Source organism: Crinia signifera, chromosome 7 (assembly GCF_055691185.1).
Source record: "Crinia signifera chromosome 7, ASM5569118v1, whole genome shotgun sequence".
NCBI classification, from domain to species: Eukaryota; Metazoa; Chordata; class Amphibia; order Anura; family Myobatrachidae; genus Crinia; species Crinia signifera.
The window spans coordinates 34,557,973-34,576,167 of record NC_139223.1 but is presented as its reverse complement, the minus strand read 5'-3'; the positions used below and the strand labels follow the sequence as shown (position 1 = coordinate 34,576,167).

At 48.3% G+C, this 18,195-nt stretch overlaps 1 protein-coding gene across 1 annotated transcript in view; it reads left to right on the top strand.

Annotated features, from left to right (window-relative positions):
• Positions 1–17,607, top strand: part of CHTF18 (chromosome transmission fidelity factor 18) — a 48,011-nt gene extending 30,404 nt beyond the window's left edge. The window contains exons 18-22 of the mRNA XM_083152791.1: positions 1,849–1,979; positions 8,160–8,304; positions 14,068–14,196; positions 15,367–15,424; positions 17,209–17,607. Of these exons, the coding sequence (XP_083008917.1) occupies positions 1,849–1,979; positions 8,160–8,304; positions 14,068–14,196; positions 15,367–15,424; positions 17,209–17,342 (597 nt within the window). The 3' untranslated portion in view covers positions 17,343–17,607. The remainder of the gene's footprint in view (positions 1–1,848; positions 1,980–8,159; positions 8,305–14,067; positions 14,197–15,366; positions 15,425–17,208) is intronic.
• Positions 17,608–18,195: the final 588 nt, after the last annotated feature.

Here is an 18,195-nt window from a genome sequence, read left to right as displayed (position 1 = left end):
TATATAATATGTGCCGGGGATGTGTGATACCGTAGTACCGGCTGCTGGTCCCCTATATAGCGTGTGCTGGGGATGTGTGGTACTCTGTATATGCACCGTAGTACCGGCTGCTGGTCTCCTATATAGCGTGTGCTGGGGATGTGTTATTCTCAGTATATACACCGTAGTACCGGCTGCTGGTCCCCTATATAGCATGTGTCGGGGTTGTGTAATACTCTGTATATACACCATAGTACCGGCTGCTGGTACCTTTATATAGCGTGTGCCGGGGATGTGTAATACTCTGTATATACACCGTAGTACCGGCTGCTGGTCCCCTATATAGCATATGCCTGGGATGTGTAATACTCTTTATATACACCGGAGTAGCGGCTGCTGGTCCTCTATATAGCGTGTGCCGGGGATGTGGGCTACTCTGTATATACACCGGAGTAGCGGCTCCTGGTCCTCTATATAGCGTGTGCCCGGGATGTGTGGTACTCTGTATATACACCGTAGTACCGGCTGCTGGTCCCCTATATAGCGTGTGCCGGAGATGTGTGATACTCTGTATATACACCGTAGTAGCGGCTGCTGGTCCCCTATATAGCGTGTGCCGGGGATGTGTGCTACTCTGTATATACACCGTAGTAGCGGCTGCTGGTCCCCTATATAGCGTGTGCCGGGGACGTGTGCTACTCTGTAGTACCGGCTGCTGGCCCCCTATATAGCATGTACTATAGACCAGTAGAACACGCAGCAAAGGTGGTGGCTGGCAGTGTGAATGAAGTGTTAATAGATCATAGTAGTAAATGATTAGCAGCAGCTGTGATAGCAGAGGACTGACACATCTAATATGTGCCCTTTACCTGCCTGTGCACATACATTGCCAAGATCAATATGTTTCCTTCAAGAAAAAATGTTACCAGCTCCCCCGTGATCGATGTTTGGAGGCCGTGCCGGTGTCTGCTCGCTTTCCTGGATGAATAATAGATGGGCGATAAGTGTTTGTAAACAGGAAATCTATACCGTCCCCAGCTCTGTGTATAGGCCGGAGATTTGCCCCATCCTGGGGATCTGCAGCCTGATCTCCTCTGGTTTCCTGTGCTATCCTATCTCCTGTACTGTCTCCTGTGCTGCCCTTACCAAGACGCAGCCAGGGAAATGGCCTGTTATAAGAATGGGCCGCGTTTCTAGTGTATTTATGTAATGACCTCTTCTGCACTGACCTGCTGTCCCCAAAACATCACCGTTTGTGTGATAAAATACATTATGGTGTTGCTTTTTTTCTGTGTGTGTGTGCGCGCATGTGATAACAGTGTAGATGTACATGCAGCTGTTTGATAAAAAGCTGCGGGATATTTTTATTTTTCTGTGTAAGCAAAATGAAATGTTGTTGTTTTAGTGCATTTGTGATCCTCCCAGTATTTAGTGTAATTGACAGCATATTAATTACTCCCCTCACGCAGTGCCCAGACCATGTCCTCGCAGCAACGCTCCAGTGTTATCAAACATCTGCAAAGAAACTGAGCTTGCGGAAACTGTCCCGCAACCAATGAGAGAAGCCGTCTCGGCAGTTTGAATTCAGGGTCCAGCTGTTTACAGTGGGAGGGGGCGAGAGCGGTTATTCTGCTGCATATTACTGTAGATAGGGTCCGAACGTTTGTACCCTGTGTGCTGGCTCCTCCCCTCTATGCCGCCTCCAGCAGCCCAGTCTATAGTTTATGCCTGTTCCATTTCAGTGTCTATTTTGTTATTCTTACACCACAGTGAAGCTCTCTGTGAATGTGGCGTCTGTCCATGTTACGGGGCCTGTTTCCTGCACAGGATGTGTGTGTGTGTGTGACTGTCTGGCATCTGTCCCTGCAGGTGAATACACAGCTGTACAGTATGAAAGAGAAGCAGCAGCTGGCAGACCTGATTAACACCATGCTGGCCTACAACCTGACGTATCACCAGGAGCGCACGCTGGACGGGCAGTATATCTACAAGCTGGATCCGTGAGTAGGGCTGTCTGGTCCTATGGGGTTGTCTCCTTCCACTAACGATCAATGTTCTCTGTACTCCTTAATGCAGGCATGTCCAAACTATGGCCCTCCAGCTGGCCCAGCATGCCTTGCCACAGTATTGCCATTAGGGAATGCTAAGACTATGGCAAGGCATGCTGGGATGTGTAGTTTCACAACAGCTGGAGGGCCACAGTTTGTCCATGCCTGCATTAATGTATCTGGTGTGTATGTCCCAGGAGATCTCGGACATGTTCCGAACCAATCTCTGAACAATTTCTTAACTCCTGCGACCATAGATCACTATATGCAAGGCTAGAATAACAATTGGCAGATTGAGCTGCAGCCCCATGCCCTATTTGAGAATAGGCCCACCGGATCCCCTGCATTACAGTCCGTGCATCCACCCGAATGCAATGCTGCCTGCTGTGATTTCCTGTGGAGGCAGTATGTGTCTACTCCGTTACTACAGGAGCACCCCACTTCTGCTCCCTCCACTGCACTGTGTCTGCCTCCACCCGATGCTCTCTTCCTGTGTGCCACCCAGAGAAGTACTGGGCAGGCATTTGTGACCTGCTACCTACCCCAAACCGTCCCCTCCTGTCAATCACTTTGCTAAGGTACTTTTGCGCAAGTGTCGCAGTTGAATTGCATGTGCAATCAATTGATAATCGTTCAGTTGCGTGAGCATTGCCATTGCTTATAAATCAGAACCCTGCCCATAGTGCGGGCGTATATTAGTGTCCTAGTATTAGAGATGGGGTGATATTGAGATGCTGGCGATCAGACCACAATGATGTGTCCAGTGCTAATCCCGCGCTGGCTGCATGTTGTGGTCTCTACAGCTGTGACAGCGGGTATCCTGCAGGAAGTGGAGCACAGATGACATCACAGATGACTTCACAGATGAGTAGTAAAAAGCAGCGAACGCCAAACTATTGCATTTAGTGACAGCTGAAGGGCGTGCATAAATTGGGGTAATCCAATGTATAAGTTGCTTTTATGGTTTTCATTTTTTTTTATTTAATTTTTGTCCTAACATCCCCTTCCCAGCTAAACAAAATAAAATAGGATGTTAATGAATGTTATTTATAATTGTGGAGATGATCGACCACTAGGCGGCGCTGTTTCTATATTGCTGTCCTGGAAAGCAGGCTGCTTATTTGTGTTACGCGAAAAAAATGTGTGGGCCACTTCATAAAGTTGGGGTCCTACTCCACTGTTTCTGGGTCCCCTCACATATTATGCTTTTGAGCAACAGCCCAATCCCCCCCCCCCCCCCCCCTCTTGAAAACGGTCTTCATTGAAAAAAGAGGGAATGAGAGAGAAAGAGAGAGGGTGTCAGATTGAGAAAGAGGGAGGAGCATGAGACAGAGGGGTGAGAGCAGGAGTAATGTCAGAGAGGGAAACTAAGGCAAGAGCGTGTGTCAGGAAGAAAGTGTCAGAAAGAGAGGGGTTAGAGATGGAGAGCGAGAGAGGTTGTGTGGAATAAAGCGAGAGAAACATCACCATGTAAAGGAGGGAGGGGGTGGGGGAGACTATCGGGGCAAGGGAGGAAAAAGGTGGGCAGAAGAGAAAGGGGAAAAAGACTAGGGGTAGAGGTGAAGTGAGGGAAAAAGGGGCAGAGGGTAGAGAGAGGCAGGTGACAGACAGGGAGTGGGGGAGAGCATGGTAGAGAAGTGGGGTAGTGTGATATATAGAGGAAAGATGGGGGGGGGGATAGGGAAGGGGGTGAGATGAAGGTAGGGCGAGAGGAGGTGATGGGGGGTGGAGTGAGAGGGGGTGAGGTGACTGGGTGGGGGAGGGGGGGCACGAGGCAGGTCTCTTCTCACCTGCATCGGCCGGCCCCCTGTTCCCAGCTCTCCTGCTCCATACCATTGGCTGCAGCAGGGTGTATCCCCGAGGACCCACACATTGGCTCTTATTCTGGTTCACTCGCAAAGGCAAATTCCTTCTCAAATGGGCAAAACCATGTGCACTGCAGGTGGGGCAGATGTAACATGTGCAGAGAGAGTTAAATTTGGGTGGGGTTTTACTTCAAAGTGAGATCTATATTGCAGTGTACAAATAAAGCAGTCAGTATTTTCCCTGCATAGAAACAAAATAACTCACCCAAATCTAAATCTCTCTGCACATGTTACATCTGCCCCACCTGCAGTGCACATGGTTTTGTCCAATAGAGAGTTAGTTTGCCTTTGCGGGTGAACCGGAATAACCCCCATTATGTAAAACTGAGGGTCACATACACACTATAGCACGTATTTGCGATCACTGTTTGCAGTACTGACATGGAGACTTCCCGGGTATTGGTGCTGAATAAGCCACAGCAGCATAATAACACTGTGTGTATGTAGAGAATACATTACATATAACGACCTGTAACCAAGGCTTAAGATGAGACTAAATGGCTGTTGATCTTGCGGTGTTCTATAAACCTCTATTAACGCCGGCCTAGGTTATATATTGCGGAAGATAAGATTTCCTTGACCCAGGAGGCACCCGGCTAATGTAAAACCTCTCTAGGGCCAGGGTTACGAAGGGCCAGCTGTTTGCCTGGTAATGTTAAAGTGGCGATATTATGTGCAAATCATGCCCTGTCTCACCTGGGATGGGTTGGTAATTGTGTATTAGTTGGGCGCCCAAATAGCATACGTATGCAGGCGTAGGCTAAGCTACGCTGTCAGCGTAGTCCAAGGCTGCCTAGCGTAGTGACTCCGCGTTAGCCCGGCTCGGTCCCCGCATCCGTGGCTCTGTCCCCGGCCTCCATGCCAAGCCTAGTGAGCGCCTCTCATGCAGCGCCGGTAACCGCCAGATCCCCTGCACTGGCAGACGCCGGCGGAGAGGCGCTCGAGCTGTAAGATGTTCCTGTGTCTCAGTAATTATTAGCACATGCGCCTCATGCATAAAGGGGGTATGCGGGCGCAAGTGCATCCTATGCACAATAAAGGAGGCATTTTCAAACCTCCACTATCCACGGCAGCCCGAAGCGTGGCAGGCTTCCGACCTTTTCATACCCACGTCGGCGTGGAGTTGATTTTAAAAAGTGTGGCGAGCGGACGTGGAACACGTGAAGTAATTTACGTCCCCTCGCGGGACTCGCTGCGCTTTCCACGCTTCGGGCTCGGTAGCTCGCTGCGCTCACCACACATGGGACGCGGATTACTTCACATGTGTTCCACGTCCGCTCACGGCACTTTATAAAATCAACTCCACACCGACGTGGATAGTGGGGGTATGAACAGGCCGGGAGGTCGCGGGGCTTGCTGCAGCTCGCCAAGCTTCTGGCTGGCGTGGATAGTGGGGTGTTTCAGGAACACATTCACACCTGCCATGTCCTACATCTGAGACAGTAGTGACAACATGTGTTCACTTCTGCAGCCATTACACTGTCACTTCCCTGAGTACGCTATGCGGGAACACTACGCTGACTCTGACAGAGAAGCTGGCTACGCGGCCACGGGAACACTAAGCGGATTCTGACATGGAGGGACGTTCGCGGGAACACTACGCTACTTCTGACTGACTACGCTGGCCGCGGGAACACTACGCTACTTCTGACTGACTACGCTGGCAGCGGGAACACTACGCTAACTACACTGGCTCTAACTGACTACGCTGGCCGCGGGAACAGTACACTGATTCTGACAGCGTCACTACGCTAACTGCGTACTGGACACCCAGCTAATACACAAGTATATAAGTATGTATATGTTTTGTATTATTTTAATCCCACCTTCACTTCCCTACATAGCATAATGTGCTTCTTATTAACCCCTACTAATTTTCATTTGTGTGCTGCCCTGGAGTACTCAGCCTGTGTCGGCATGTTGGGGGCCCACACCCATACCCAGTATTAGGGACCCCCAGTGACACAGAGACGCCTTGACGTACAGCCTGGTGGCTTAAGGCCGCCATACACTATGCGAGGGAGGGGGGCGGCAGGGGAAGCCGGAGCAGGGAGCTGTCATGCTCCATCCGGGTAGGGGAGGGGGGGGGGACACGCCGCTAGTAGTGCGGACGCTGCGGGGGACACAGGCGGCAGTGACATAGAGCCGGGCAGGGGGAGCCGGGAGCTGTCAGCACTGAAAAAAAAAAAAGCCCATACAATGAATGGGCAGCCTGTGATTGGCTGAGCGCTCTCTCAGCCTGTCAGCAATTGGCTGAGAGAGCGCTCAGCCAATCACAGGCTGCCCATTCATTGTATGGGCTTTTTTTTTTTTTTTTCAGTACTGACAGCTCCCGGCTCCCCCCGCCCGGCTCTGTTACTGCCGCCTGTGTACCCCGCAGCGTCCGCACTACTAGCGGCGTGCGTCCATCCCCCCAGCCGCCTTGCAGCATCCCCCGCCCGCCACCTCGATGTCCCGGCCCCCCTGCTCGCTCCACATTGCAGCTCCCCGGGAGTTGCAAATGATACATCGCATGCGATGTATCATTTGCAAAACTTGGCACATCAAGTGCCAAATCGTGTGTCCCCCTCCCGGGGAGCTGCAGGGGGAAATCAGGTCCGACTTGTCCTTAGGACAAGTCGGACTAATGTATGGGGGCCTTTAGCCCAGGGCCGGCGCTACCCACTCAGCAGCTCCTGCAAAGCAGGGAGGCGCCATGCTGAAAAGGCGCTGTCTCCCTGCCTGCTCTGCTAAAGCTGCCTCAGCCCTCACTGTCACTGCCACCTGCACGCCTGTCTGACAGCAGGCGGCAGTATGGAGAGGCTGAGCAGCTCCCTGCACCGCGCACACACTGTCCTCCTTATGCTACCTGCCCCCTCTTCCTCACAGACACTTGCGCTGAGGCATGTAGCGCTGTCTGTGAATGCCTGGATGACATGTCGGGGGAAATTTACTAAAGGAAATTTGTAAAAAATAGGTGTACTTGTATCCAGAAATACACTTATTTTTGACATTTACTATCCCGAAAATACAGCAACTCGTATTCGTATTGATAGTACATCAATATGATTATGAATACGAATTGCCGTATACATGTACTGTACATGCACCCGAGATCCTCCATACAGTAGGATCACATGTTGCATACACTCCCACAATCGGGCTGCAGCTTGTTGCAATGGCAATGTGAAAGGGCGCAAAATGTATGGTTTGCAGGAGGGCGCAGGACACCCTAGCACCGGCCCTGCTTTAGCCCTATATCTGCAGATATATGCAACCAAGATCTCTGTATTATCTGATTATTATGTAGATATTTCTCACTCAGTGTGCAATTGGGATACACAATGTTGTTTTCCTAACCAGAATTGCATTCTCATTATGGTGCGTGCGTGTGCGTGCGTGTGCGTGCGTGCGTGTGTGCGTGCGTGTGTGCGTGCGTGTGTGTGTGTGTGTGTGTGTTTTACATTTGCTAACCCTGTGTAATGTGATCACTTGTTCTGATTTGCTGAACCTGAGAACACATACGTTTGTACTGTGTAAGTATGGTGATAACCAAGGGTCTCTGAGATTACATGGAATATTCCTGCCAAAAGAAGAAATGAGTTGGGCGCAGGGAAAGCCTGCAGAATCAGTGAGCATCAGACTATTAGCATCTCTCTTCCGCCCCAGCACAGCCCGGGGAAGCGCAGAGAGCCGTTATCAATCTCCTGCCTGTTACATAATCTCCCAGGGTGATATCTCCTGACGACCAGATTATGGAGCTGCGCTTTCTGTCTCACTTATCAGCTTGTGCTGCGCGGCTCCTGTAATACCCACTTGTGTGAAAGCAGATGGCAGCAGGACTTCACCAAGACAGATACTTTCTTCTTCCCTTTTTAACCGTTGCACTACCCGTCTGCGGCCTCTCGCGTGTTGCTGCAGGTGCTGGCTTTGAGAGAAAGGCGTCCCGGGGCTAGGTGTAAAGTTACTTTACAATGCAGTTGTATCGGGGTGAAGCTAATGAAGGTGTCATACACTCAGTTCTGTCAGTAGTGGTTGTCAATGCCCCTCCCACATGATCTTACCAGTCACATGGATGGGTTTACCCCCACAGTGCAATGACGTACTGCTAGGGTTAGTGGCTTCTGGCAGACGTAACCCAACCAGAGTAATAATAGTCTACGTCCTCACTACTATCCCAACCTGAGCCATGCTGAATCTATCTCTTTACAGCTATATATTTCTAATGCACCCTCCCGCCTACTAGTATGGGGCTCACCTCTCCAGTGTTCTCCTCCTTGTTCTGCAGCAATGTAGAAGACGTCTGCCGGTTCCCAGATCTCCCGGCCCGCAAGCCGCTCACCTACCAGGCCAAGCAACTCATCTCCCGTGAGATAGAGCTGGAGAAGATGAGGAGGTCGGAGGCCTTCCAGCAGGCGAGGAACACGGCAAGGGTAAGGCGGAGGTCCCCTTTGGCGATGCCACTGTATAATTTATATTCTCCTGTCATAGGCACTAACGGGCCGATAATACTTTACCTCTCACCTAGTAGAAAGACCCGGATCTACATGCGTCACGGACTGATGTGGAGTAAGGATTTATATTTGTGTCTGCTGAGTATAGCCGTTGTGTAGGAACGGGGGGGGGGGGGGGGGGGGGAGCAATCAGAAGTATGTGAGGGTTCGGCGGATCTGCAGAATTTAGAACGGGTTTGAACCACAAGCCGCCTTTTCATTTCTAACCAATAAAAGCAATTACATCTCCAATAAGCAAAACCGCTTCATTTTCTGTTACCTGTGGTTGTAAGTGGTCTGGAATAATGGATTTTAAGTGGTCTGGATCCGCTCACAGACAATGTCTAGGTAGACGGTTAAAAGGTAGACATGAGTTTTTCACGGTTTTTTTGGTGTCGATGTCAATACCGGAGCATGTGGATCCCTAATAAGTGTTCATGTGGTATTATTATTATTATTACATTCTATGTATAAGGCGCCACAAGTGGTTGGCCGCGCCGTACAAGGGGCGCACACAGAACAATACAGTGTGCACAGAACTATACAGAACAGATAACGAGCAGCATTTGCAGGACACTACAGCAGAGATGTAGGGAAGCAGAGCAGATGTCTCTGCTCTCCATGCTTGGGGTCAGACACTCGCTGCCATCCGCACCCTTCACCATCCAAGTGGACTCCGATTGGGAACGGTGAAGTATGAAAGTTCCAAAAATCGACCTTGTTGACCTATTGGCTGTCTAGACCTAGTCAGCCATCCGGGTACCGAGGTGTTCTCTCTTCCGCTGGGGAAGAACCAGTTACCTTCAGGTGCTCATAGGGGATACGATTGCTAGGTTGACACCTATGACGTTCAACGTACATTAAGGTCGACCACTAGAGGTCAATAGGTCTTAGGGTCAGCACATAAATCGGTTGACCCGGCTAAGCATTAGGTTGACAATGGTTAGACATGAGTTTTTCACATTTAAATAAATAAATAAATTGGGGGGCAAAACAGGTGTTTTTTTTATACCCTACCATCCACTAGTTTGGGGATTGGGAACCTTCAGCCCTCAGCTGTTGTTGAACTACACATACCAGCATGCCCGGCAACAGTTTTTAGTATGACCATATAGCAAAACTGTAACTGGGCATGCTGGGATGTATAGTTCAACAGCTGGAGGGCCGAAGGTTCCCCATTACTGCACTAGGGCGTGGAGGAAGAATATAATGCTGTGCCAAGCGCAGAGAAGCACCGCAAACCGTGCGAGCGGAGACGGTACACGGATACGATGTCCGTGTTGAACTGTGTCGAAATTTGGGACAAACTATTTTTTTTTTTAAACTCACATGTTTGAGTGTCGACCATCCGTACCTGTCGACCTTAGCAATGTCGACTTAAGCCCTGACTACCTTTCGTGGTCTGCCTTATGTATTCCCACCCTTAGTGGTGGTTCGCACAACTGTAGCATGTACTGGGGGTGGGGGTGTGGGGGGGGGGGGGGACATTTCACATGATGTCAGCAACTTTGAATCTATATATATCCTCATTAGATGAGAGGCGTTGTGTTTGTAATACTGGAGGATTCCAACCTTGGTTACCCTGCAGCAATCATTATCCTTTATGAGCACCCCCGAGCGCGCCGTACAGTCCCGCAGGCCGCAGAGTTTAGTAACACGCCAGCCCCAGGAGAGTTCTCTGTTTGCCTCATCCTCTGGTCTCTGGGATACAGTGTAAACAGGCATTAATAGCTGCTCTCTCCTTAGTGTTCTCTGGATAAAACCTGGAGACGCAGTAGAGGATGATGAAATAGGATGAGTTAAGAGATCTCTTGAAATTGAATCTGTCTTTTTAATACCTTTTTTTATTTTTATTTTTTTATATATATATATATTTCCACTGCGCTTTTCAAGTGATTTAATCCGTGGATTAAATACTAGGGAAACGGCAGGTATTTCATGTGGAATACAAGAGCTCGGTTTAATCCGGTTTCCCAACAAAATATAGATGAATTTGTGTGATCACAATTGCGCAGCCTCGGGTAGCCTGTCTGGGTTGGGATGAAGGTTTCCCTGTGATTCTGATTCGCTGGTGATCTGTTGGTCATGTGACAGAATCAGGCTTCCACACTTTTTTTTTTTCTTATTGTTATTGCCCCTTTGGGCTGTATCCATGCAGTGCGTCTACGGATCTTAGAACCGGCGCAAACAACAGAGACTATGGTCTTAAGCCCAGCTACCCACTGAGGTTACTTGAGCGATACGCAGATATGAAAGGTGCTATGTTTTAGAGGGATTCAGTAGCAGATATTGCAATGAGTGGGGTATACGTTTTATTGCTCCAACAAAAGCTGGTTGGGAGAATTCTCGTAATTATGTCTTCATTTTTCTTATTTGGGGGGGATCTGGTTCCCTAAGCTCCAGGTTCAGCCAACGAAAGGACACTCCTTGCACTCGTGGGCAGAACTAAGAGACAATCATGCACTTGGATCTCAAAAATCCAAAGAGTAAATATAGTATAAATGGCACTATAATGGAAACTACTGAGGAAGAGAGGGATCTAGGTGTCACTATTTCAGGGGACATAAAGGTAGGTAGGCAATGTAACAAAGCAATGAGGAAGGCAAGTCAGATGCTTGGTTGCATAGGGAGAGGTATCAGCAGTAGAAAGAAAGAAGTAATAATGCCACTGTATAGGTCATTGGTACGACCTCACCTAGAGGACTGGGTTCAGTTCTGGAGACCATGGGGGTTATTCTAGTTCACTCTTTCTGACAAAATCCTTCTTAGATGGACAAAACCATGTGCACTGCAGGTGGGGCAGGTGTTACTTGTGCAGAGAGAATTAGATTTGGGTGGGGTTTTACTTCAAAGTGAGATCTATATTGCAGTGTACAAATAAAGCAGCCAGGGTACTGCACAGAAACAAAATAACTCACCCAAATCTAATTCTCTCTGCACATTTTACATCTGCCCCCCTGCAGTGCACATAGTTGTGTCCGTCTAAGAAGGATTTTGTCAGAAAGAGTGAACTAGAATAACCCCCCATATCTCCCGAAGGATATAAATACATTAGAGACTGTACAAAGAAGGGCAACTAAAATGGTGCATGGCTTACATCACAAAACGTACCAGGAAAGACTAAAGATCTTAATATGTATACTTCAGAGCAAAGAAGGGAAAGGGGGGACATGATAGAAACTTTCAAATATATCAAGGGCTTTAACAAGGTACAGGTGGGAGACATTCTTCACAGGGGTGTGGTATATTTCACCGACAATCATTACTCAGATGCCTGAATCCTGACTGCACAGTGGGGGGAGCGCAATGAAGCTCCTTGCGGGCACGGTGCGCTCGCCACCTATTTTATTCTCCCTCTATGGGGGTCGTGGACCCCCACGAGGGAGCAGTCTGGATTCCGACGTCGGAGTAACGACTGTCGGAATCCCGACTGTCGGGGAGCCGTCCGGCACCCCTTCACAGGAAGAGGAGCAACAGAACACGAGGACATGCACTGAAGCTAGAGGGAGGAAGATTCGGGGGAAATTACTTCACAGAAAGAGTAGTGGATAAGTGGAATAGCCTCCCATCAGAGGTGGTAGACGCAAATACAGTAGTACAATTTAAACATGCTTGAGATATTGATATCCTTACAAAAAAAAAATAAGGATCAAATATGGTTTGAGGTATCCTGTTTAAAAAGGGGGCAGACTAGATGGGCCAAGTGGTTCTTATCTGCCGTCATATTCTATGTTTCTACGATGCAGTGCAGCGTGATTTGCTCCATGGACACACCCAATTGCAACTGTTCCGTTATTTAAGGGTTTTTCGGCTTATTACCAAGAATATGCCCGAGGTCAAGATTAGCCCGAGCCAGGAACATACGTTGGGAAGCGTGGACGTGTCATTCAGGAGTCCTTCTGATTAGTGCCATAGCATTACATGCTGCAGCCATTGAAGCTGTTGTGTTGGTCTATGCAATTCTGCTGACAAGACGTCGGGCTGTCAAAGGGCTGCTACAGCAATTTCATGTATTTATTACCAGTAATTTATATAGCGCACATTCTACAGCACTTTACAGAGTTTAGTTGAACACTCACATCAGTCCCTGCCCCAGTGGAGCTTACAATATATGTTCCCTACCACATGCACATACACACACAGACATCCTAGGGTTAATTTTGTTGGAAGCCAATTAGCCTACCAGTATTATTTTGGATTGTGGGAGGAAACCGGAGTACCCGGAGGAAACCCACGCAAGCACGGGGAGAATATACAAACTCCGCACAGTTAGGGCCATGGTGGGAATCTGACCCATGACCTCAGTGCTGTGAGGCAGTAATGCTAACCATTACACCGTCCCTGCTGCCTGTACTATAACATCCAGCACGTGACTGTAATTAGCTGCTTTAGACTCCGCAGGTAGCATATATCCGTAACACACATCACTGATCAGCAGCTTATTCTGTATCATTTGAAGTCGGCTTGTTGGAGCCCAGCAGCGGCTCTATTATTGCAGTACAATTTGTGTAGAATTCGCCCGCCTTGGGAGGATTATCTGTAATGCTGCATGGTGACTATTCATTTACAAGTGGGTCCATCCTGTGATAAGTGACCGCTTATACCAATTCATCATAGATCATTGTTCCCTGTTATTTAAGGAAAGCGGGTTGATGTGTAGCACTGTCAGCCAGCAGTATAATGTATATCACCCAGATTGCAGGGTTCCTATTGGTGCAGATATAGACTAAATATATTAATCATCTTTGAGCGCGAGTTCTAGATGTGCATTTGTGTTATCAGAGATGCCAGTGTCGCATTGTTGCCCTGAGGTTGGGTTACAATAAACACAACCTCATTATGAGATGATTGTGGTTTAGTGAGGAAACTGTGAAATAACAAAAGTTCCGCCAGTGACCACTAGAGGCCACTCACCGGACCAAATTACTCCTTAACAGAAAGTGAAAGCAATTTGAGCAGGGACACTGATCTTTTTCAAACTTGCTGGATATGGAGAGAGGGAGCTGTAATGACAGATTGGCGGTAGGAGCAGATAGGGGGTGGAGAGTTTGTGGGCTAAAAACTGTCACCGCTCAAAGTGAAAGTACATGGCAGAAGCCGTCATTTTGACGGGCTTTTAACTAGTTATTAATAAATACTGTGCAGATCTGTTCTCTCCTAGTGAGGTCTGGCACACAGCTTGGGCGGTGAAACCTGCTGGTACTCCCCATGTCTGCCATGTTCTACTTGGTCTTCCTGGCCAGCTATGGGATATCTGTGTTCTCTACTACAGACAGATTTGTCTGCGGGGGAATACAGAGCACCCCAATCAGGATTGCCTGGGACCGCCATGTCCAGCAGCTCCTTCTCTTGTATTTTACCATTAGCCAGGCATGGCGAGGACCGGAGAGTTAGAAGCGATCCAGTTCCTGGCCTCCTGGATAGTAGAAGACATTATTTGTCCACCTATGGAAATCTCCAGCTTGGAAGCCATACCTCTGGCTCCATCTCTGCATGTTTTTATTTCCCTCCACTCCCCAACCCTCCGCCGCCTTTGTCCCTCACTCACATTGTCGTCAGTATCTAGCGCCATACCGGTTGGTGCTAAACACAGTACGGCAGGTGGTTCTGGAGTTGTGTTGAAGCACACCTAGAAAGAGTCTTTCGGCAGACCAGGGGTCTGATTTAGGGGCCATAACCATCTCCCAATTGTGTCGTTCGCAGGATGCTAATAACAAAATGGAGGACAACACCAAGGAGAAGAGTGCAGCAAAACCCACCTCCAAACCTGGGACGTTAAACCATGAGCAACGCCTAGAGCATATTGTGAAGAAGACGACATTTGAGGAGAAGGTAGGCCTGTTCTTTGTCATACCCTGTGGTGTTACATTTGGTTTCTGAAGGTATAGACTTTGTATTAGGCATCAGAAGAAGCAAAAATGTAAATCCTACAATTAAAATGTCAAGCTCTGGGAGCCATAGGGGGGCGCTGTTACAGAACAGCGTAATGCTGGGTACACACTAGACCAGGGCTGGGCAACACCGGCCCTCCAGATGTTAATGAACTACACATCCCAGGATACTTTGCATTAGTTTTGCTATGTGGCCATGCTGAAACTGATGCAAGGCATGCTGGGATGTGGTGTTCATCAACATCTGGAGGGCCGGTGTTACCCAGCCCTGCACTATACCATGTCCTCCTCCTGGCGGATTGAACTGACATATAGGTCTAGTGTGTACCCACTATGCTGCTGATGGTGTGTAATGTGCCTTCTAAGCTCCTTTTGCAAGGTACCGCACCCTATGAGGCGTGTACCCCCAAGGATCATCAGCGACGTCCTCCTTCCCTACATGCAGTGCTGATGGGGGAGGGGGAGTCGCTTGGCGTATGCTGATGCCGGCTTCCCTGCTTGGTCCTGTCGCTGCCAAATTCGGGCTGGGTGCACATCATCTAGTGCGTTCTCAGCTATAAGGTGAGCTGTACTTCATCCATATCAGAGGCCCAGTTAATAATAAGCACTGGTATGCAGACAAACAGTCCCAGAATAACTCTGTACAGTATGTAACCTGAGCCCCCTGCTCTCCTTATACGGAGGTTGGAGAGAGAGAGCCCTCAGCACTGCAGCTTCCTATGTGAATGAGTAGCAGTCGCACTGATCAGACCTGATTGTGTGGGACCGTTCTAGTCATGTAGAATAGACGCTTTGTGCTGAGGCCATTACCAAACTAGTGGATTATACGAAGTGGGGGCTTGTAGCTGCCCGGCGCTCACTTCTGTCTCCACGCACTGTTGTGTAACTTGCTAACATTTGGTTTTACTGCAAACACTTATTGTGTTATTTAGATTTAGTGGTATTCCCCTCATAGTAGCTATACTCCACTAACTAGAAATAACCCTTCCGTCCACCTCCTGTCCCAACAATGGAAAGCTAGGCATCAAGCAGGCTCACATACGAGACCTCATAGTCTGATTTTAGATAAATATATACATGTAAATGTTCTCTTTCTGTCTCTCCCCTATAGCCTGAAAAGGATTTTTTTGGACGCCAGATAGTCAAGAAAGATGTTTCCACGCTCAAAGGCAAGTTACATGCATGGCGGGTCTGTATATTGTAACTTGATTGGTAAAAATCCCACTGTGCTTGGGGGAAATGTAACGTTGTGGTCACTCTACCCCTCTAGTACACTACACCCCAGTCCAGAGAGACTTCTGTGGCGAGGGAGTTTCTGTATAGGGAGCTCCTTATTCATGTTAGACGTAACAGCTTTGTTGGGCAGTAATGGATGGCGGAGGCCGCTCAGTCATGTAGATGTGTCCATAGTGAGGAGAACCAGCCCTGTCCTGCCAGCTAGGGACACACTGACCAAGAGTATGTACCCTGTAGGGTAGCAGGGAGTTCTTCCTAACCCCACAAATTGTAATTGTAGCCTCAGAATAACGTGGACTGTGACCATCAAGACCAGCGGTTGTTTTTATCAGGTCTTTTTCTCGCAGGCCTAATTCTTCTGTTTGGTGCCTATACCATCATGGACTTTCTTTTAATAAGAAGTCACACCATCCATCCCGCTTCCCTTCTCCAAAAGAGATTTTGTGTAGTTCACACAAATTTCACCTACCCCTATGAATCTGTGATCTCACTGCGCCCGTTGTACAGTAGCTGCCTTAGAAGACTCTGCAAGCATTAAATATGGTGGGAAAAAGTTAAATGAATGTTGCTTTTGCCAGTACTTCATAACATGGAGGGTTTCTAGAAGAAGAGTACAAGGTCAGGAAAAGGAGAGACTGTACATTGACAGCTTAAGAGACAGCGCCACCTGCTGACCCTCCCAGTTTCTCAAGTAATACTTGCTTGGCTGTTGCACTCCATACCACTGCTAAATGAGGCTCTAGATTACGCGGATGATACAGTGTATGCATATTTTATGTCCTGCACATTAAGCTCATCACTGAAAGAGAACTGATGGGCCTATGAAGTGTTCTGTGCACCTGGCGGCTGTCATATGAGGTGGTAGTGAGTGCATTTAATAACATTTCCACAGAATATAGTTTACAGTTCTGTGAATATATGGGGGGAAAAAGCTTCTCGCACGCCTAGACGATGCCGTAGTAGTGTTCTGCATCACCACGGTACAAGCCTTTCCTATTATAGGCTGTCATTTGTTGCTCTGAATAATTGATATCTTCTAGCAGCTTCCGTAACATGGTTCATTATTTCATTCATATACATTCTAACTTGGCACCAGGTTTGCTCTATGCTGTGGTTGGTGATGATATACTTGGTGTTTTTGCGTATCCCTTGTACTTTTGTGTTGGCCATTCTGCGGGCCGTTTCCTGTCTGTATGTGGGGCAGCCTATCAAATCGCTGGCAACCAGTCATATCACAGAAACATCTGAAGTGTTCCCAAAGCTTCTTCATCCAGTGAATTGATGGGCTGTGCTAGCATTGTTATAGTGTCTAAAGCAGGGATGTCCAACCTGCGGCTCTCCAGCTGTTGTGAAACTACACATCCCAGCATGCCTTACCACAGTTTTAGCATTACCTAATAGCAAAACTGTGGCAAGGCATGCTGGGATGTGTAGTTTCACAACAGCTGGAGAGCCGCAGATTGGACATGCCTGGTCTAAAGCGTTGTCAGTTCTTCCTGTCCATTTACTGGATACCTAAAATGGCTGCCCTTTTGTGTATGTTTGGTCAGCCCTTGTGCAGGGGGCTGTCTTTTGGTGCAGTTACCCGTCCTTTAAAACGGTCTTCTATACTATGGCTGTGTTTTTTTGTTTTTCTGGGAATAGCTGGCGGTCCCATAGAATACAGGACTATATGAAGCGATGTTACTGTATTTCTAACCCATTTCTGTCCCAGCAGCAAGCACAAACCAGGAGGTGTCTGCCGAGAAGAAGATTGGGACAGCTGTGGGGAACAGCCACGTCTGGTTTCGCTTTAACGAAGGGGTGTCAAATGCTGTGCGGCGCAATGTCTACATTAAGGACCTGTTATGAGGATTGTTTATATATATATAAAACGGAAAAGTGTAAATTAAGACTGTTACCCGTCTTCGAGAGACCTGATAGAGAGTCACCCAGCTGGAGGGTCTGTTGCGCGCCCCCCCCCCCCCCCCCTTCCTTTACTGTGAAGGAAGATGCGGATGGTCACAGAATGCTGACTTATACGTTTAAGACCAGATGTACGCTCGTTCTCTGTCAGGAACAGACGCTCCCAGGTGGATACATTTTTGTATTGTCAATAATATAATAAATAGAGTTCATAAAACATTGTTATGTTATAAACAGTGAGTGGATCCCTTTGTCCTGTTACATTGAGTCCTTCTCCGAAACAATTTGGGCACAAAGTGTTCACCCCACCGGATATGTCCAATATCAGATGGGATTAAGCCTCTTGCATGGCAGCTGGGCCTCTAGCACTAGATGTCAGTGGTTCCCAACCCTGGTCCTCAAGTACCCCCAACAGTGCACGTTTTCCAGGTCACCCGGCAGGTGCACTCATTATTCAGACACATTTTAAAAGAACCACAGGTGGAGCCAATTATGTTGCCTGTGATTCTGTGTGGAGACCTGGAAAATGTGCACTGTTGGGGGTACTTGAGGACCAGGGTTGGGAACCACTGTTCTAGGTTATGGTGCCCATACACACATACGATGTCCCATTGCATTCGATCGCAACAAGTGTTCAGTTGTTTTTTTTCCCGGCACCTGATGTCGCATGCCACCTTTGATGCCACATCGGGTGGCGGAGTCAGCGACGGGCGGTAGAATTTGAAAAGAAAAACATTTCAGCCAATCAGAGGGCCACCCAATCTTTTGAATTATATATTTTTTCATTCTGCTGAGTGCT